We start from the raw sequence: 22,918 nt of genomic DNA, 5'->3' as shown, positions 1-22,918 counted from the left end.
CAAATCCTTGTGGACTGTGCCTTTATTCGCCAGTCCAAGAGCGACGGAGTTTCGAAAGAGTGATTTTTTTAATTTAGAAGGCACGTCTTGTGAAGATAGGCCACGTTTAGACAGTTTTAACATTAATGATTTCTGAGATTTCGATTTAAGTTTGTTTTTATGTGGTTTGGAGGTTTCTGTAACATTATTTGATGATTTCTCTGAATCAGAAGTGGGGGAATTTTCATGAGTTTTGGTTTCAACAGTTGTTTTTGCATTAGATCCTTGAGCAGCAGAAGCATAAGTGATACCTGGTGTAGGTGTCTCAGCCATAACCTTGCGCCTGGCTTCAGGGTAAGGTATATTTTCCTTAAATTTTACAGCAACAATTTTTTTCTCTAATTGCCATTTGGGGCATAAATGAGAATAAGAGGCATGGTTGCCGTTGCAATTAACGCACTTTTCAGGGGCATTGCACTCCTGACTATCATGCCCTTTCTCTGCACAACGAGCACAGACAGGTGTCCCGCGGCAGGCTGTCTTAGCGTCACCAAAGCGTTGACATTGATAACATCTCAGAGGGTTGGGGATATAAGGCCTAACAGGCAATTTCATGTAACCAGCTCTGACAGTTTCGGGTAGTTTAGGTTTATGAAACGTAAGAATTAAGTGTTTTGTAGGAAGGAGTTGTCCATCCCGTCGAATATTAATACGACGTACATGAGTTACTCCTTCAGACCGGAAATCCTCGGTAATTTTTTCCACTGTTTCATTAAATAATTCGCCACATGTTATCACGCCTTTACTGTTATTAAGGGAAGAATGAGCCTTAACAGAAACGGGTATAGTTGATAAACTTTTAAGCTTAAGTATTTGATGGGACTGCTTCAGAGATTTTACCTCTACAAGCAAGTCACCTGAACGCAGCTTACGAATAGAATTTACTTCGCCAAGAGAACCAGAGATAGCCTTTTCGACAAGAAAAGGAGATACTGTATGGAAAGTTTCATTTTTTTCTGAAATACGGTGAATGACAAAAAATGAGTCGTAAAGAATTTCACACGATTTTGCGATGTTCATTCGTTGCCCACTGAAGGGAGAAAAGTTTTTTTTGCCCATATGACATTGCAGGCAATTCGGGTCCGGCGGCACCGCCCACCACGGAGCCCAACAAGGGATGGCAGCCACCGGCTCTGATTTTACCAGCCTCGGTACTTCCCATAGTGCTGACCAGTACCTATACGCTCGGAGTTACCCCCGGGGACAGTGACCACCCTTAACGCCAAGCCCAAGGAGTAACCCCTTCGCTTGATCCCTAGCAGACTAGCCACTCAGGTGACTAGCTACCAGCCGATTGATGCACAGGGGACCACAGTGCACCACCCGTCTTTCTAATGGGTCGCCACGCACGGCCAACACGTGGGGTTTTGGCTGTCCATGAGAAGCAAGAAGCAAACAGAGCGGCAACAGCTTCTCATGGAGAGCTCCCTCGCTTGCCGTCGAGGGAAAGAAAAAAAGGCGACAGCAGAAGGCGCAGAGGAGAGTAAACCTAAAGTGAGTAAAAGATCCCTGGGTACCTCGGGATTGGGACACCCGTACTCACCTATAGTAGGCGAGCCCCTGAGGGGGGACAGGCCACGGGGTGATGTCATTCTTCACTTCATGCAGTTTGTTATGGATCTGCAGATCCCATTTATTTTGCCAAGTTGAATAGATGTGATTATTGAAAGACCTCCTAATATCATTATAGGGAAGTGCTTGGTTCAAATACGACAATGCAGATTTTGCTGCAGAATCAGCCATTTCATTTCCATGAATGCCGACATGACTCGGAACCCAACAAAAAATTATTTGGAAATCCTCGTTTTGTAAGAGGCGCAAAAGGGATAAAATTCGTATTGCTGTTGGGTGCATGCGATTATGGTAGTGAGAAAGTGTTTCCAACGCACTCATGCTATCAGTATAAATTATAAATTTGCGCTGTGGCAAAGATGAGATCTTCTGTAGAGCGCAGAATATAGCAAGCAACTCAGCAGTAAATACTGAGCAACAATTATGAACCCGATGGCTCACTGTATCAGATGGAAATACTATGCCATAACCGACATGATCATCCAATTTCGAGCCATCTGTGAAAATTGGATTAAAAGACGAATACCGATGGCGATGATAGAAAAAAAGCTGTTGGAAGACAGCAGGTGCAGTTGAGGATTTGTCGAAGCCTTTAAAAGGATTCACAAAAGATAATTTAGGGGTATCCCAAGGTGGAAAAATAAAAGAGTCAACAGTTTTAACATTAACAGTATTGAGATCCGAGTCACTTATGAGCAATTTGGCTCTCTCACAGAATGGTAGAATGTGAGAGGGACGGGCATCGTACAGTCTACGAAGTCTACTCGTGAATGTCATTTGTCTTAAGGGGTGTTTAGAAATAGATTTTGTTCTGAAATAATATAAAGCAGAAATTTTCTGGCGTCTTAAATAAAGGGGCAACTGGTGACAAATAACATAAAGGCTTTCAATAGGGGAAGTACGGAACGCGCCGGAACAAATCCTTAAAGCAGAATGGTGTACAGTATCCAGCCGCCGTAAGACAGATGATCGTGCTGAACCATACACCATACACCCGTAGTCAATGCGGGAGAGGATAATCGCTTGATAAATACGGAGTAGGGAGGTCCGATCGGCACCCCAGGATGTTCTGGAAAGTACCTTCAAAATATTTAACATTTTCTCACACCTCATCCGCAAGTGTAAAATATGCGGAAGGAACGTGAGCTTCCGATCGAAAATTACGCCCAAGAACTGTATTTCACTCACCACTGGGATAGGTATATTTCTAATGTAAATATTCGGATCCGGGTGAATGATTCTCTTCCGGCAGAAATGAACGCATCTACTCTTCTCAGGTGAGATTGCGTGTCCATTGTTGTTGCACCAAGCTACAACCTTATTAACTGCACTTTGCAATTGTCGTTCTATGAGATTCATGTTGCTACCTTGACATGAGATCTGCAGATCATCAACATAAAGGGTACCATTAATAGACGAAGGCAAATGATTTAAAATCTGGTTCAGATGAATAATAAAAAGTGTGACACTGAGGACACTTCCTTGTGGAACTCCCTCAGCTTGAATAAAATGATTAGAGTAAAAGTTGCCAATTCGAACACGAAAAGTACGTCTTGATAAAAAGTTTTGTAAAAATATGGGCAAGTTACCCCTAAAACCTAGATTAAAAAATGTTGAAAGTATGCCGTAGCGCCATGTACGGTCGTATGCCTTCTCAATGTCGAAAAAGATGGAAACTAGGTGGTTCCTCCTCACAAAGGCATTGCGTATTTGAGTTTCCAGTAAAACGAGGTTGTCAAAAGTAGACCTACCTCTCCGGAAACCACTCTGCAACGGGGAGAGGCATCCTTGTTTCTCTAGTTCGAAAGTTAGACGAGCATTGACCATGCGCTCGAAGGTCTTACAGAGGCAGTTTGTAAGAGCAATCGGTCTGTAGTTCAGAGGGACAGATGGTTCTTTGCCGGGCTTTAAGATAGGAATCACAGTAGCTTCGCGCCATTGTGAAGGGTATTTCTGCTCAGTCCATATTCTGTTAAAAAGCAGCAACAGATTGGAAAGGGAAATAGTATTCAAATGGCGGAGCATGTTATACGTGATTCCATCTGGCCCAGGACTGGTATCATGGACTTGAGACAAGGCCATTTCCAATTCAATCATCCGGAATTCACAATTATATGGAATGGTACCTCGTGCTTTAAAGTTCAAACGCAACCTTTCCGCGCGATTCTTAATTACCAGAAATTCAGGGCTGTAAGAATCAGTTGCGGAAACCTGTGCAAACGCTTTGCCGAGAATGTTAGCAACGTCTAATGGGTTCGAATACATTATATTACCGGTTTGTAAAACAGGAATAGAAGTTTCGTTATAGATACCATTAGCGGCCTTTACCTTTTTCCATAAAAGTTTACTGGAAGTAGTGGATGTGATGGATGAGACAAATTTTGTCCATGATTCTCTCTGACTGCGGCGCCGAATGCGGCGCTTTGGCTCTTTTAAAAGTGATAAAATTCTCAGTCGTAGGATACCTTCTAAATCGATTCCAGAATTTCTTCTGATTTTTATGACTGTCGCGACAAGCTTCATTCCACCACGGTCTACGAAATTTTCTTAGACGTGGGGATGTTTTCGGAATGGTGGTGTTCGCGGCGTTCATTATCTTATCAATGACATTTTGTACTGCTTTCGAAATATCTGCATCACTGACCATAGCTTCATTGATAACTGCTAATTGTGAGAATGCAGTCCAATCTGCCCGCTGGAATAGAAAACGCGGGGGACATATAGCCGCACCGCCACTATCAGCGTGGGAGATTATTAGGGGGAAATGATCGCTATTGTGCAGATCCTCCCCTACTGTCAAATTCAACATCGGTAGTCCCCTCAGGGGCTCACCTACTATAGGTGAGTACGGGTGTCCCAATCCCGAGGTACCCAGGGATCTATACTCCCTTTATGTTTCTACTCCCCTACGTCTTCTGCTTTCTGCTGTGTTTTTCCTTCCCTCGACGGCAAGCGAGGAGGCTCTCCATGAAAAGCTGTCGCCGCTCTGTTTGCTTCTTGCTTCTCATGGACAGCCAAAGTCCCACGTGTTGGAAGTGCGTGGCAACCCATTTGACAGACGGGTGGTGTACTGTGGTCCCCTGTGCATCAATCGGCTGGTAGCTAGTCACCTGAGTGGCTAGTCTGCTAGGGATCAAGCGAAGGGGTTACTCCTTGGGCTTGGCGTTAAGGGTGGTCACTGTCCCCGGGGGTAACTCCCAGCGTATAGGTTCCGGCTAGCACCAAGGTAAGTGCCGAGGCTGGAAATGGCCAGAGCCGGTGGCTGCCTTCCCTTGTTGGGCTCCGTGGTGGGCGGTGCCGTCGGGCCTGAATTTCTCTCAATATCGCATGGCTCCTCCCAAAAAGGGTCCCTTTAGTGGGCGTCGCATTGTTCCAAATACTTCTAATTTTGAGTACCATTTTAATAGTTTTTTCATAGTCAAACGTTTGTCTGATAAAAACGAAACTTTTGAAACAGTATCGCCATTCTTGGTGCAGAAGGCCATCACTGCAACTGTCGGTGAAGTAACATCAATTAAAAAGATGCGATCTGGTGACTTGTTAGTAGAGGTCAATTCTCGAAAGCAAGCCCAGATCATACAAAAATTGAAAGCTCTTGCAACTATCCCAATCAGTGTCAGCCCTCATGCTTCATTAAATACCTCTAAAGGTGTTATCACTTGTGGAGAAATTCTAAATCTCTCTGTTGACTACATAACAGATGAGCTAAAATCACAAGGAGTTGTTCATGTCCACCGAATTACCATCAGGCGTGACGGAGAAATCATAGAAACTAAACACCACATCCTAACATTTAAATCTCCAAAACTACCAGAACATATCTATGCAGGCTACATCAAATTACCAGTAAGACCATACATCCCGAACCCTCTTAGATGCTTTAACTGCCAGCGCTTTGGTCATTCAAAGGCAAACTGCCGCGGGACACTCACTTGTGCCCGATGCGCAGAAAAAGGTCATGACAGCCAGCAGTGTGCCGCAACAGAAAAGTGCGTGAACTGCGGTGGCGATCACACGTCCTACTCTCGATCCTGCTCGCGATGGCAGCTTGAAAAACAGATTATAACTCTGAAAATCAAAGAAAATCTATCTTATCCTGAAGCTAGGCGTAGGATTGTAGCTCAAACTCCTACTCCTGGCATAACATATGCTTCTGTTATAAAAAGGTCATTTTGTGCAAACTGCTCTTGCACAAACTGTACTAAAAACGTTACCACATCCAAACAACTAAGAAAAGTTTCTTCTTCAGATACAGAAAACTCCATCAGTATTACCCCTGAAACTCCTACAGTTTTCAAAAAGAAATCAAAGAAAAAAACTCAAAAATCGCTGACATTGAAGCTTGCAAAACGTGGCCTCTCATTACAAGATGTTCCTGAAAAACTGAAAAAATCGACATTGAAACATTCCGTCGCTTTTGGGCTTGCGACGCAAGGTATTGTCCATAAGGACTTAACGTCCGTATTCGGCATGCCAAATAGGCCTGATATCAAACTACACCCTTCTGATGATGAGGATGACTTGCAAATGAGTTGCGAATATGAGGCAACTCAATCAAATAATTCTAAAACTTCATCTTCAAAACCTCTTTCTTAATGGGTACCTTCCTTTCATGGAACTGTCGTGGCATAAGATCCAAACTGTGTGATATCAAGTCGATTATTAGCAAATTTCATCCAGTCTGTTTCGGTGTTCAAGAAACTTTCTTGACACCCAGCATTCACATAAAATTGCGTGGCTTTAACTGTGTTAGAAAAGATGCAGACACTGGACATCACAGTTCTGGAGGAGTCTGCATCTTTACTTCGAATTTATATCCAAGCACACCACTAACTTTACACACTTCACTACAGGCTGTGGCTGTGCAAGTTCACACTAGAAAATTGGTCACAGTCTGCAGTATTTATTTGCCACCTCATGATATCATACGTCAACAAGATCTTGACAACTTAGTGTACCAGCTTCCTAAACCATTTATCATACTTGGCGACTTCAATGGACATAGTACTTTGTGGGGTTCGGATAATACAAACTCTCGTGGGAGACAGATCGAGCAGTTTATTGCCAATAACTGTCTCTGTTTACTGAACAACGATGAGAAAACCTACTTCCACGAACCCACACGTAATTTCCATACTCTTGATCTGGCCATATGCTCACCTGAACTCTTGCCATTACTGACATTTGCAGTTAGCAAAAATTTGTATAACAGCGATCACTTTCCTGTTATTGTCTCCCATGCTGATAGCGGCGGTGCGACTAACTGTCCTCCGCGTTTCCTATTCCAGCGGGCAGACTGGAAAGGTTTTTCACATTTGGCAGAAATCACTCGGGATATGGTCAATACATCAAACATCACGGATGCGGTACAAAATGTCGTTGATACCATAATGAACGCCGCTAACAACACTATTCCAAAATCATCCCCACGTCTACGAAAATTTCGAAGACCGTGGTGGAACGGAGCCTGTCGGGACAGTTATAAGCAACAGAAAAAACTGTGGAATAAATTTAGAAGGTACCCAACAACAGAAAATCTTATTGCTTTCAAAAGAGCCAAAGCACTTGCTCGTCGCATTCGGCGTCAAAGTCAGAGGAATTCCTGGATATCATTTGTGTCATCTATAACATCACATATTTCCAGTCGAACCCTATGGAGAAAGGTAAAGGCTGCTAATGGGATCTACAATGAGTCATCCTTTCCTGTTTTAAAAACGGGAACTGTGATGCATTCCGACCCATTAGAGATTGTCAACATTCTCGGCCAAGCATTTGCACAAGTCTCCGCAATTGATTCCTATAATCCTGATTTCCTGGCAATTAGGAATCGCGCGGAGCGGTTGCATTTGCATTTCAATACTAGAAGAAACTTTACATACAATTGTGAATTCAAGATGTCGGAACTGGAAATGGCTTTATGTCAAGCCCATGATACCAGCCCAGGGCCAGATGGAATCACCTATAATATGCTTCGCCATTTGAACACCACTTCTCTTTCCAATCTGTTACTTTTATTCAACAGAATTTGGAATGAGCAAAAATATCCTTCACAATGGCAGGAAGCAATTGTGATTCCAATCTTAAAACCCGATAAAGATCCATCGAACCCTCTGAGCTATCGACCAATCGCTCTTACGAGCTGCCTGTGCAAAACATTAGAACGTATGGTGAATGCTCGTTTAATTTATGAACTGGAGAAACAGGGTTCCATCTCCCCTATGCAAAGCGGTTTCCGCAGAGGCCGATCGACCTTTGATAACCTCATTTTACTTGAAACAGAAATACGCAATGCCTTTGTCAGGAGGAATCACCTGGTCTCCATATTCTTTGACATTGAGAAAGCCTACGACCGTGCATGGCGCTATGGTATATTATCCACACTTTTTGAATTTGGTTTTAGAGGAAACATGCCCGTATTTATACAAAACTTTTTATCACTTCGTACATTTCGTGTTAGATTCGGTAATTTTTATTCAAATCATTTTATACAAACTGAGGGTGTTCCTCAGGGTAGTGTCCTTAGTGTAACACTTTTTATAGTTCATCTCAGTAAAGTTTTATCTGTTTTACCTTCATCTGTTCATGGAACACTTTATGTTGATGATTTGCAGATCTCATGCCAAGGTAGCAACATGAATTTAATTGAGAGACAATTGCAAAATGCAGTTGATAGAGTGGTAAATTGGTGTAATAACAATGGCCACACTATCTCTCCCGAGAAGAGTCGATGTATTCATTTTTGTAGGAAGAGAAATATCCATTCAGATCCTGTTATCTTAAAACGAAACATGGCAATTCCAGTTGCGGCTGAAATACGCTTTTTGGGTGTAGTTTTCGATCGTAAACTCACTTTCCTTCCTCATATCTTACAACTGAGGAAGAGGTGTGAGAAAAACTTGAATATCTTGAAAGTACTTTCTAAAACATCTTGGGGTGCCGATCGAACCTCCCTTCTCCGTGTCTACCAAGCCATCATTCTTTCGCGCATAGACTATGGGTGTATGGTATATGGTTCTGCACGCCCTTCTGTTTTGCGGCGACTTGATACCGTACACCATTCTGCTCTCAGGATCTGCTCGGGAGCTTTTCGCACTTCTCCAGTTGAGAGCCTATATGTTATTTGCCACCAATTGCCACTTTATTTGCGATGTAAAAAATTGTCTACGTTATATTATTTTCGTGCAAAGTCCGTCTCAAATCATCCCATATGCAGCACGGTAATACCTGTTAGTCTAAGAAGAATTTATAATTCCCGACCCTCAAATATTCTTCCATTTTTAGAGAGAGTTAAAACTTCCCTGAATGACTCGAATCTTTATAATGTTACCATTAAATCCTTTGATTTGTATTCCTTTCCCCCTTGGGATATTCCCCCTTTTTCTTTTCTGAACCCATTCTTGGGATTTGATAAAATTTCGACTAGTCCTATTATTTTCCAACAGATTTTTCATGAGCACCGCTGTCAGTATTCTTCTTTTATCCCAGTATATACAGATGGCTCAAAATCAAATGAACATGTTGGTTGCGCCATTGTGACTCCATCTGATATACTCAGCTATCGTCTAAACAATTGTTGTTCTGTTTTTACTGCTGAGTTGGTGGCAATTTTTTGCGCTCTACAGGAAATTCCGCCTTCAGCTCAGCGTAATTTTATCATATACACCGATAGTATGAGTGCTTTGGAGGCACTTGCTCATTTTCATAACCAGATGCACCCAGTGGCTATCCAAATTTTATCTATCTGGCAGCTATTACAAAACAGGGGCTTTAATATTCTCTTCTGCTGGGTTCCGGGTCATGCAGGTATTTCGGGCAATGAAAGGGCAGATTTTGCAGCCAAATCTGCATCAACATTTCTGTCTCAGGCCCTCCCATATTGTGATGCTAAAAGGTCATTTGTATGCCGACTTTTTGCTACTTGGCAAGAATCTTGGGATCTGCAGATCCACAACAAATTGCATTTAATAAACCCAAGGACTGATTTGTGGCCTGTTCACCCTATACGAGAGGTTGATGTCAAATTGACACGCCTCCGTATAGGACATACACGCTATACGCATAAACATCTCATTTTTGGCGAGGCGGCACCTAAATGTCCCACATGTCGTGTAGATTTCACCATTAATCATATTTTAATCGAATGCCCATCTTTTAATTCCTCTCGTTTAAACTTTTTTAAGTCATCGTCATTGGCTTTGCAGGACCTGGTGGGTGAGAAATTCCACCCAAACATTTTTAAATTTTTAAAATCCATTGGCTTTTACACCTGTATTTAATACTTTTAACTTTTGTTCACGCTTGACTTCCTCAACGCTTCATTATAATGCGTTCTTTGCACTACTGTTTCATTTAGATTTTAACCTTGTACGTACTTGAACATTTATTTTTGAATCTGAATGCAGATAACTTTTTCTTTTATACTTTATCATGTCTGGTTTTATAGTTTGGTATATGATTTTACCATTTGCTTGGCGCAGCATGATCAAGTATGGTTCTTGCGCCAAAAAACCCTAACGAACCAACCAACCAATCAACATCGGTAGTAGTTCGGGAGAGCATAAGGCTAGGTCAAGACAGTGGAAGCTACGTGTGGGCGCATGGAAGTACGTTTGCTCGTCATTATTGAGCAGACAGAGACAGTTGTTAGCAATAAACTGTTCGATCTGCTGCCCACGGGAGTTGGTACTATCCGAGCCCCACAAAGTACTATGTCCATTGAAGTCGCCAAATAAAATGAAGGGTGACGGAAGTTGGTCTACTAGATTGTCCATGTCTTGCTGACGGATGACACCGTGAGGCGGAAGATAGATGCAGCAGACTGTGACCAAAGACCGTATATGGACCTGCACAGCCACAGCCTGAAGAGATGTATGTAAAATAAGAGGAGTGCTCGGATAAAGGTTTGAAGTGAAGATGCAGACTCCTCCAGAACCATGAGATCCAGTGCCTGCATCTTTCCGAACACAATTATATCCGCGTAATTTTAGTGGAATGTTGGGTGTCAAGACGGTTTCCTGAACACCGAAACAGACAGGATGAAAATTGTTTAAGATGTACTTAATGTCAGGAAGTTTGGACCGAATGCCGCGACAATTCCAAGAAAGGAAGGTACCCATTAAGAAATAGAATTTGGCGGAGAACGATTACAGGCATTAGTTGGAGTTGCTTGGATTTTGCAACTCATCTCCAGGTCATCATCATCCTCTGATGGATGCAATGTAATATCTGGGCTATTTAAAGTGCCACCAAAAATTGATGATAAGTCCTTGTGGACAACACCTTTTTTCGCTAGCCCTAAGGCGACAGAATTTTTTGAAGAAGATCTTTTAAGTTTTAATGGGAGTTCTGATTTTGAAATGCCATTTTTCGCAAGCTTTAACTTCTGCGAGTTCTTTGTTCTTTTCTTTGGTGCTCTTTTTGATTTCGGGGGTTCCAATTCTGGAGTTGGATTACTTTTTATAGATTCCTCAGAATCAGACTCTGATATATTTGTAGGGCTATTAGTTTTAACAGTTCGTTTCAAGCAATTTTCACAAGAACAGTTTGAGCAAAAATTTTTTAGCACAGCCGAGGCATAACTGACACCAGGAGTAGGGGTCTGGGATTCAATTTTACGTCTGGCTTCAGGATAAGTTATATTTTCTTTTATTTTTAAAGTTGTGACCTGTTTTTCTAAGTGCCAGCGTGGGCAAGATCGAGCATACGAAGGGTGATCTCCGCCGCAGTTCACGCACTTTTCTTTTGCGTTACATTGCTGGCTATCATGCCCTTTTTCAGCACAACGGGCACATGCGAGTGTCCCGCGGCAATTAATTTTCGAGTGGCCAAATCGCTGGCACTGAAAGCACCTCAATGGATTTGGTATAAATTGGCGAACTGGTAACTTGATATACCCTGCATAAATATATTCAGGCAGATTAGGAGTATGAAAAGTGAGTACGAAATGTTTTGTGGGGAGGAGTTGCCCATCACGTCGAATTGATATTTGCCGAACATGAGTCACTCCTTGCTTTTTAAGTTCAGCAGATGTCTCTTCAAGAGGAACATTAAATAATTCTCCGCAGGTTATAACGCCTTTGGAGTGAGTGAGTGAATGAAGTTTTATGGCACAAAAACCAATTTTGGTCATGCTGCGCCAAACATATGGTATATATCAAGTACAAACGGTGGATTAAAACTCTTATAGTTGGATTTATAAAAAAGGTTAAATGATTCAAACGTGATTCATCTCTAAAACAAGGTACAATGAAAGATTAACAAATGTTATTAATCAGAAATACGCGATAAAAATAATCAAGGAATGGTAAAAGATTGTGACATATGTAATGTTTTCTTGACAAATGCCAATGTTGTTTGCAATAGTTAAAAACCAAGTGCTAAAACCAATGTTAGCTTTTTTTCTTACGTCGATGTTTAACATATTTCTTTTTAAAAGTTGAATAGGTTAGGTTATTTCTGATTTTGTGGCACAAGAGCCATATCAGGCTATGCTGCGCCAAACATATGGTTGAAGATAAAAAATATTCAGTGAAGTTCTAAAAAGTTAAAGTAAAATTTGCAAAAACCATGAAATGTGGAGATAAAATTGAACAAGTTAAATAAAATGGAAAACACCAATTTCTTTCAAGAAAGTAAAAATATTTGGGTGGGGATGTTCTCCCACCAAGTCACGAATGTTTGAAGATGATTTACCGAATAAACGTAATCGATGAGAATTAAAAATTGGACATTCTGATAAAATATGAATAACAGTTAAATTAACATCACACGCATTACAGACTGGACATCGCTCACCAAAAAAAAGATGTTTATGTGTGAGGCGAGTATGGCCAATGCGAAGCCGAGTCAATTTGACGTCCAACTCGCGTACTGGAACTACCGGCCACAAAGTGATAGGCTGAATAGAATGCAGCTTATTAGAAATCTGCAAATCCCATGATTCTTTCCATAAATAAAAAATACGTTGAGAAATATATTTTTTTAAATCTGTGTACGGAATAGCTCGTTGTAGAGATTTGATTTGATTTTCTTGATTTTATTGGCACAAGAGCCATAATGTTGGCTATGCTGCGCCAAACTGTGTTTTTCTGGCTTAAAATATAAAATTTCAGCTATAAAAACAATGTGAAATTTTTTTAAGAAAGATGGAGAAAACTTAGATATGTGGATAAAAACCTATTGATTTCAAAAATGCAAAAATTTGAACATGTGGTGTCTTACCAAGTAAGAAGGGTAATGGAGTGTTCGTATTTTGAAAGAAGTGCAAACGTTGAGCATTGAAATTTGGACATTCCGACAATATATGTTGGACAGACATTTGACAGTCACACTGGGAACATAGAGGTGGTTGTTCACCTAGTAACAAGTGGCGATGGGTGAATCTCGTATGCCCAATACGTAAACGGGTTAATACTGTGTCTGCTTTCCGATTGGGTAATGAAGACCACGGTTGTACATGAGGTTTAATAGCATGTAATTTATTGTTAGTTTCCAAATCCCACTGAGCTTGCCATTTGGAATAAAGAAGCCTTTTAGTGTGCTTATTTAAATCGCTTACAGGAATAGATGTGACTGCTGGAATACTTGCCAATTTAGCAGCCTTGTCTGCCTCCTCATTGCCCAGAATTCCTACATGAGAGGGTACCCAACAGAATAAAATAATAAAATCTCGAGAAGTCAGTTTGTTAAAAATATCTATAACTTGGAAAACCAAAGGATGATTATGACGATGAAGATAAAATGATTTTAGGGATTGTAACACACTAAGAGAGTCGGTATAAATAATAAACTTTTTTCCCGGTCTCTCAGAGATTTCTTCTAATGCATATAAAACCGCAGTTATTTCTGCCGTAAAAATTGAACAAAAGGAATGAAGTGTAAAAGAAATGACTCTATCTGGTAAGACAACAGCAAAAGAGACATTATTAGATGATTTTGACCCATCGGTATAAATGGGAAGAAAGTCTTTGTATTGCTGTCTGTGTTCACGGAAAATTTGCTGATAAATAACTTCTGTTGTCCCAGATTTGTTAAAAGTGTTGAATGGGTTTAAAAATTGCATATTAAGATTTTTCCAAGGTGGAAAGCCAATTACCAGATGTGGAGTAACGTGTAGGTTAAGTAAGTTTTCTGAAAGGAAGTTTTGGACTCTTGTAAAAAACACTGGTGCGGACGACTTTCTAGCCTCTTGCAGTCTAACTAAGAAAGGGCGAAGTTTAAAATCAAAAAATGGATGATTCATGTTTGACTGAATTCTAAAATAATAATTCAAAGACAGCATTCGTCTTCTTACATCAAGGGAAGGTTCATAACATTCAATATAAAGGCTTTTCACAGGGGATGTCCTAAAAGCTCCAGAACAAAGTCTGAGTGCTGTGTGATGAACAGGATCCAGTTTTTTTAAAACACTTTTCCTGGCAGATCCATAAATTTCGCTGCCGTAATCCAATTTAGAGAGCACCGTGGCTTTATAAATTTTAATCAAGGATTCTCTATCCGCTCCCCAAGCTGTAGATGACAAGACTTTTAAGATATTTAAAGATTTTTCGCATTTTTTCCGTAATAATTTTACATGAGGGAGAAAGGTTAGTTTTTTGTCAAAGATTATACCTAAGAACCGGATCTCGTCTAAAAATGGAATAATTTCCTCATTTAATTTGATTTCTGGGTTAGAGTGTAAATTTCTTTTACGGCAAAAGTGAACACCCGCAGTTTTTGATGTAGAAATATTAAAACCATTATTATTGCACCATTGTGTGATACTATTAACTGCAATCTGCAATTGTCGTTCTATAAAATTCATATTTATCCCCGTACATGAAATGTAGAGGTCGTCAACGTATAAATGGCCCTTCACCGTAGGCGATAGTTGTCTTAAAATACTATTGATTTTTAAAATAAAAAGCGTCACACTTAAAACGCTGCCTTGAGGAACCCCTTCCTCTTGGATAAAGAAGTCTGAAAATTCGGACTGAACTTTAACTTGAAATTTCCTGAGTTTCAAAAAATTTCTTATAAATATAGGTAGGTTTCCTCTTAGTCCTTGATCATGCAGATCTTTCAAAATCCCGTATCGCCAGGTTCGATCATATGCCTTTTCGATATCGAAAAATATGGCAACTAAGTGCTTTCTTTGTAAAAAAGCGAGGCGGATGTCTGTTTCAAGAGTCAAAAGATTGTCGGTGGTGCTACGACCCTTCCGAAATCCACTCTGAGAAGGATGAAGGAAGTTATTGTTTTCCAGGTAATAAATTAGTCTGCGATTAATCATACGCTCAAGTAATTTACAGAGGCAACAGGTCAAAGCAATGGGACGATAGTTTGACGGATTCTGAGGATCTTTTCCTGGTTTCAACAAAGGAATTATTATTGCGTTTTGCCATATAGTAGGAAAGTAGTGTTCGCGCCAGATACGGTTGTAGAAAAGTAATAAGGCTTTTTGAGATTCGACTGTTAAATGTTTGATCATGGAGTAGCTAATATTGTCCGGTCCTGGAGAAGAGTTGTGGACACTAGATAAACATGATTGCAATTCCAGAAACGTTAGATCGCAGTTGTAGGGCAATGTAATCCGAGAATTAAAGTTTAACGCTTGTTTTTCTGCATTCTTTTTGTAATTCAAAATTTGAGGAGGGTAATTTTGGCTGTTAGAAGTATGCGCGAAAGTTGAAGCAATGCAATTTGCAATATCTTTTAAGGATGAAATTGTATTTGCTTTATGTACTAAAATAGAAACGGCGTTAGTGTGAGAAACACCTGAAGCTCTTTTTACTTTATTCCACAGAGAACGGCTGGATATTTTGGAGGTGATATTAGAAACAAAGTTTCGCCAAGAAATTTTTCGACTGCGTCGTTGAATTTTTCTGGATTCTGCTCTGGTCTTTTTAAAATAGATAAAATTTTGTGTGGTGGGATATCTTCGAAAAATACTCCAGGCCTTTTTCTGTTTTTTGTATGCCTGTTGGCAATCGGCATTCCACCAGGGCTTGTTTTGTTTTCTTCTAATGCCAGACGTTTTTGGGATAGAATTCTCTGCCGAGTCGATTATAGTGTTAACAATGTGTTTTAATGCTTCCTCAATAGTTGAAGATTTAATTATGTAAGAATTAATATTAGCCAGAGAGGTGAACTTCTGCCAGTCTGCTGCATTTAAAACATATTTAGGAGTATGATAAGAGCCAGTGATACTGTGTCTATTATCTGTTAAAATTAAAGGAAAGTGGTCACTATTATATAGATCATTGTCAACCGTTAAATTTAGAAAAGGTAGGAGTGCTGGAGAACAAATTGCCAGATCAATTGAATGGAATGTTCGCGTTGGTAAGTGAAAATGTGTTTTTTCATCTGTGTTTAAAAGGCATAAATTATGATCAACAAGCAGTTGTTCGATTTTTTGACCCCGTGTGTTTGAATTACAGCTACCCCATAAAGTGTTATGACCATTAAAGTCTCCCAAAATAATGAACGGAGTTGGGAGTTGGGAAATTAAGTTATTCAAATCTGTTTGATCAACTTTTTCGTTCGGAGGCAAGTAGAGACTACAAATGGTGATTAAAGATTGCATATGAAAGCGGATTGCCACTGCTTGAAGATTAGTGTTCAGAATCAAAGGTATGGATGGAATATTACTCGCTGTAAGAATTGCAACGCCACCAGACGCTCTATTTTGCATTTGGTGCTTACTAAAAATTTGGTAATTAGGAATATTATTTTTATCTGTTTTAAGATACGTCTCTTGTAGTGCAATACAGGTTGGTTGATATTTATAAATGAGGTCTTTAAGTTCTGAAGACTTGTTCATAAACCCTCTGCAATTCCAGGAAATAAATGAAGCCATTAATTACAAACCAAAAAACAGAAAAAGGAGAGACTGAAAGAAGAAGACAACAAAGGGAGCTAGAAGTCACCAGCCTCACTGGTGGACATTTCATCTTCAGATGGATGAACTTTAAAAAGTGAATCACTATCTTCGCCATCATTAAAGTTTTTCTTTCGTGAATCTTTTAAAAAATCTTGTCGGGTAGGTGATCGATTTGCAGAAGTCTTTAAAATATTTTGATCTCTTTTATTGGCTAATAGGCGAACACGTTTGCTAGATTTCGATTCTTTCACTTTCTCTTTATCATTTGACTTCTTCATCGTTTTTTTATTTTCCCGATCACTTTTTGCATTAATCTTTACAGGGGATGAATTGTTATTTGTTGATAAGGATATATTGGTATTATTTGGAGACATATTTGATGCCGTCTTTATATTTAATAAATTATTTGTAGGAGTTGCAGACGCATTTGCCTGTTCATCACTGCTAATAGTGGGATAAGGTGGGTTTGGTTGAATTTTTGGTACAGGAGTTAAATTGGTAGTTGCCTGTGATATAGCGGGGGACAATGAAGCATTTTCCCAAGACTTTTTAATTGCAAGAAGTTCTAGCCAGTCACTTTTTTTAATTGTTATTAATTCATTATTAATGAGAGTATTTGCTGCTGTAGTTGATGTAAGATTATTTGTGGCAGAGTTTGTTTGTTGTGATGGGGAGACTGATGGATTTAGTGCAGATGCATAAGAGAGGTTTGGTTTGGGTGTTCTGTCGGCGACTATTTTTCGAGCGTCAGGAAAAGAGAGATTTTTTGTTATTTTAACTGTCAAGATTTCCTTTTCTAATTTATAATGTGGGCATGATCTGGAATACGATGGATGATCACCATCGCAGTTATGGCATTTTGCTTCTGTAGAATTGCAGGTGTTACTTTCGTGATCTGGAATAGAGCAACGAGCACAAATTTGTTTTCCCCGACAAGCTGTTATTGTGTGGCCAAACTTTTGACATTTAAAGCAGCGCAGTGGATTAGGTATAAAGTGTTTAACCGGACAGTTTATATAAGCTATTTTAACGGATTTTGGCAGTACAGGAGTGTCAAATGTAAGAATGAGATGTTTTGTTGGGAGGTTCAGACCATTTCGTTTGATTGTAATTCGGCGAACTGCTATGACTTTTTGGTTTTTCAAACATTCTAGTATATCTTCTTCAAGATCTTTTTGAAATTCTCTTTCGGAAATAACGCCTCTTGAATGATTGAGTGTACGATGTGGAGCGACTTTGACATCTATGTTCCCTATTTTTCCTAGTTTCAATATATTTTCCGATTGTTTCATATTCATGACTTCTATTAAAAGTTTTCCACTGTTCAGTTTTTTAATTGATTTTACCTCTCCGACGAGGGCAGAGATACTTTTATGAATTAATATGGGAGATATGTTCTTTAAATCATTATTTTCAGAAAAAATTACAAAAAATTTAAAAAAAGCATTACTTTGTTGATTATTATAAAGTCCCATGCGATATGGTGAATGATTCGGGCTCGACGGCACCGCCCACCACGGAGCCCAACAAGGGATGGCAGCCACCGGCTCTGGCTCACCCCAGCCTCGGCGCTTACCATGGTGCTGATCGAAACCTATACGCTGGGAGTCACTCCCGGGGACAGTGACCACCCTTAACGCCAAGCCCAAGGAGTGACCCCTTCGCTTGATCCCCTTGAGCAGCCCAGTTAAGTGTCTGAGATACCGGCCGATTGATACACCGGGGACCGAAATGTACCACCCGTCTAATGGGTCGCCACGCACGGCAAACACGTGGGGGTATTTGCTGTCCATGAGAAGCAAGAAGCAAACAGAGCGGCGACAGCTTCTCATGGAGAGTTCCCTCGCCTACCCTCGAGGGAAAGAAAGAAAAGGAGACAGCAGAAGGCGTAGTGGAGAGTAAATCATAAAGGGAGTAAAGATCCCTGGGTACCTCGGGATTGGGACACCCGTACTCACCTGTAGTAGGTGAGCCCCTGAGGGGCTCGTTGTAGAGAAGTGGATGCTGTCTTTGCTGCAGCATCAGCAGATTCAATGCCAACATGGCCAGGTAACCAACAAAATAAAATTTGGTAGTTCTGAGCTTGCAAATCTCTCCAAAGATGTAGGATATCTACAGCTAGTGGATGTGTTTTAGTATGAGGATGGCTGAGGGCTTCCAGAGCACTCATACTATCAGAATAAATGCAGAATTTGTGGTAAGTGAGGTTAGAAATTTTTTCAAGAGCAATCATAATTGCCATTAGTTCAGCAGTTAAAACTGAACACAAAGTACTCAACTGAAAGCTGCCTGTGTCCTCAGCAATGACGACAGCACAACCTACTTGATGAGCTGTCTTTGAGCCATCCGTAAAAACAGGAATGTGTGTAGAATATTCATTGCGGTGATATAGAAAAAGTTGTTGAAAGACAACAGATGAAGTGGTAGACTTGTCATAAGCGAGAAAAGGGTTAAGATATGATATTTCTGGGATATCCCAGGGTGGCAACCCCTCAGGGGCTCACCTACTATAGGTGAGTACGGGTGTCCCAATCCCGAGGTTCCCAGGGATCTTTACTCCCTTCTTGCTTACTCTCCTCTACGCCTTCTGCTATTTACTTGATCCTTCCATCCCTCGACGGCAAGCGAGGGAGCTCTCCATGAGAAGCTGTCGCCGCTCTGTTTGCTTCTTGCTTCTCATGGACAGCCAAAGTCCCACGTGTTGGCCGTGCGTGGCAACCCATTTGAAAGACGGGTGGTGTACTGTGGTCCCCTGTACATCAATCGGCTGGTACCTAGTCACCTGAGTGGCTAGTCTGCTAGGGATCAAGCAAAGGGGTTACTCCTTGGGCTTGGCGTTAAGGGTGGTCACTGTCCCCGGGGGTAACTCCGAGCGTATAGGTTCCGGCTAGCACCAAGGTAAGCGCCGAGGCTGGGAATGGCCAGAGCCGGTGGCTGCCTTCCCTTGTTGGGCTCCGTGGTGGGCGGTGCCGTCGGGCCCGAATCGTATCCAATATCGTATGGCTCCTCCCAAAAAGGGTCCCTTCAGTGGGCGTCGTTTAGTTCCTCAGTCTTCTAACATGGATTTTCATTTTGATAAATATTTTGTATTGAAACGTATTTCGGAAAAAAATGAAACATTTGAAAGCGTGTCACCATTTTTGGTACAGAAAGCGATCGCAGCAACAATCGGTGAGGTAACATCTATCCGTAAGATGCGTTCTGGTGACTTGCTGGTAGAGATCAATACTCGTAAGCAAGCTCACCAAATTCAAAAATTAAAGGCTTTGTCAACAGTTTCTGTCAGTGTCAGCCCCCACCACTCTTTAAATACATCTAAGGGTGTTATCACTTGTGGGGAAATATTCAATCTTCCTGTAGACTTAATTGCATCTGAAATGAAATCTCAAGGTGTCACACATGTACAACGCATTACTATCCGACAAGATGGTAATGTTCTTGAAACCAAACATCATATTCTAACTTTCCAATCACCAAAATTACCAGAATTTGTCTATGCAGGGTATATAAAATTACCTGTCAGACCATATATTCCCAATCCCTTAAGATGTTTTAATTGTCAGCGTTATGGACACTCTAAAGCAAATTGCCGCGGGACACTCACTTGTGCTCGCTGTGCTGCTAAAGACCACGATAGCCAGCAATGTTCTGCACCCGAAAAGTGCGTGAACTGTGGCGGCAGTCATGCGTCATACTCTAGATTATGCGAACGTTGGCAACTTGAAAAGAAAATAATAACTCTTAAAATCAAAGAAAACATTTCGTATCCTGAAGCTAGGCGAAAACTTTCACCACAAACGCCTACTCCTGGTCTGAGCTATGCATCTGCTCTGCAAAAATCCTTTTGTGTAAATTGTTTGTGTCCAAATTGTACAAAAACTACCAATCGCTCAAAAATAACTAAAAAGACATCCGATTCTGATACAGAACAATCTGTAAACAGCACATCTGACACTGGCATACCAACTAAACCTATTTCAAAAAATAAGTTACAAAAATCACTGAAGCTAAAACTTGCAAAGCGTGGTCAAACGCAGAAAGAACTATCTGCGAAATTGAAAAAATCATCTTCTAAAAATTCTGTCGCATTAGGACTTGCAGCTCGGGGAAAAGCCCACAAGGATTTAACATCCGTATTTGGTGGCATATTAAATACTCCCGATCTGAAACTGCATCCTTCAGAGGATGAAAATGAATTTGAAATGAGTTGCGATGTTTCTGCAACTCCTGTTGTTGCTCCTAATAATTCTTTTAAGCATCTCTCTTAATGGGTACCTTCCTTTCTTGGAATTGTCGCGGCTTGCGGTCCAAACTTCTTGATATAAAGACCATTATCAACACCTTTCATCCTGTTTGTTTTTGTTTTCAAGAAACATTTATGACATCTAATATTCAGTTCAAGTTACGCGGTTACAACTGTGTTCGTAAAGACACAGACACTGGAGTGCGCAGTTCTGGTGGTGTCTGCATCTTGACATCAAATCTTTACCCAAGTACACCTCTTACTTTGCATACACCTCTACAGGCTGTGGCTGTGCAAGTTCACACCCGAACACTGGTTACAGTCTGTAGTATCTACCTGCCACCCCATAATGCCATTCAACAACAGGATCTTGACAACCTAGTGGACCAGCTTCCTTCACCTTTTATTTTACTTGGTGACTTAAACGCACATAGCACGTTGTGGGGTTCGGATAGTACAAACTCTCGTGGGCGGCAGATTGAGCAGTTTATTTCTAATAACTGCCTCTGTCTGCTTAATAACGATGATAAAACATACTTCCATGAACCCACACGTAGCTTCCATAGTATTGATCTGGCAATATGCTCACCTGAACTTCTGCCATTATTGACCTTTACTGTTAGCGATAATTTATATAATAGCGATCATTTTCCGATCATTGTCTCCCATGCTGATAGAGGCGAAGCGACTCATTGTCCTCCGCGTTTCGTATTCCAGCGGGCAGACTGGCATAAGTTTTCTCAATTGGCAAAAATTACCGAGAGTATGGTCAATGTACCAGACATCATGGAAGCAGTTCAAAACGTCACTGAATGTTTGATAAATGCCGCTAATTATGCCATTCCTAAAAGTTCACCACGTCCGAGAAAATTCCGTAGACCGTGGTGGAACGATGCCTGTCGCGATAGTTACAAGAACCAAAAGAGACTATGGAACAAATTTAGAAGGTACCCAACCACAGAGAACCTGATCGCTTTTAAAAGAGCTAAAGCCCTTGCACGCCGCATTCGTCGTTGTAGCCAGAGGGAATCATGGGTAAAATATATTTCTTCAATCACATCTCGAAACTCAAGTCGGCAATTGTGGAGAAAAGTGAAGGCAGCTAATGGAATTTATCAGGAGTTTTCTTTTCCTGTACTAAAAACCAGGAATAATACATACTCCTCTCCATTAGATATTGTCAATATTCTTGGACAGACATTTGCACGGATTTCCGCTGTTGAATCGTATAGTCCTGAATTTATAGCGAGAAAAAATCTCGCGGAACAATTATCTTTGAATTTTCAAGCTGCATATACACATCCATATAATTGCGAGTTCAAAATGTTTGAATTGAGAAAAGCACTATCCCAAGCTCATGATACCAGCCCTGGACCAGATGGAGTCACTTATAATATGCTTCGCCACTTAGATGAGATATCTCTCTCAAATCTCCTGTATCTGTTTAACAGAGTCTGGAGTGAGCAAAATTTCCCATATCAGTGGCAAGAAGCTCTCGTGATTCCCATTCTGAAACCGGGCAAAGATTCTGCTAACCCTCTGCATTATAGACCGATTGCGCTAACTAGTGTCCTTTGTAAGACGCTTGAACGTATGGTCAATGCCCGACTAGTCTTCGAATTAGAGAAGCGAGCTTGCATTCCATTAATGCAAAGTGGATTCCGCAAAGGTCGATCCACTATTGATAATATAGTCCAACTTGAGACCCATATTCGCAACGCTTTTGTGAGACGAAACCATCTTGTCTCCATTTTTTTTGATGTAGAGAAGGCGTATGACCGTACGTGGCGTTTTGGAATTCTTAGAAAACTTTTTAACTTGGGTTTTAAAGGAAACCTTCCAATTTTTATAAAAAAATTTTTATCATCTCGTACTTTTCGGGTACGCATGGGGAAATTTTATTCTGATCCTTTTATCCAAGCTGAGGGCGTTCCACAAGGAAGCGTTCTCAGTGTCACACTTTTTATCATGCATTTTAGCGACATTTTAAATCAATTACCACCGACTGTCCAAGGAAATTTATACGTGGACGATCTTCAGATTTCTTGCCAGGGCTGTAATATGCCCTTAATTGAACGGCAGCTGCAAAATGCAGTTAAGAAACTGGTAACTTGGTGTGATGAAAATGGGCACACTCTTTCTGCCGAAAAGAGTAAATGTGTGCATTTCTGCAGAAAGCGAGGCATTCACCCTGACCCCTCAGT

At 40.7% G+C, this 22,918-nt stretch overlaps 1 protein-coding gene across 1 annotated transcript; it reads left to right on the top strand.

Moving 5' to 3' along the window:
• The first annotated feature begins 19,665 nt into the window (after positions 1–19,665).
• On the top strand, positions 19,666–20,739 carry LOC129959693 (uncharacterized). The gene has a single exon (XM_056072581.1). The coding sequence runs from the start codon at positions 19,666–19,668 to the stop codon at positions 20,737–20,739; it is 1,074 nt and encodes a 357-aa protein (XP_055928556.1).
• The last annotated feature ends 2,179 nt before the right edge of the window (positions 20,740–22,918 follow it).

Source organism: Argiope bruennichi, chromosome X2 (genome assembly GCF_947563725.1).
Source record: "Argiope bruennichi chromosome X2, qqArgBrue1.1, whole genome shotgun sequence".
Lineage (NCBI taxonomy): Eukaryota > Metazoa > Arthropoda > Arachnida > Araneae > Araneidae > Argiope > Argiope bruennichi.
Note: the sequence above shows the minus strand (reverse complement) of the source record. Positions and strands in the feature narration are given on the sequence as shown.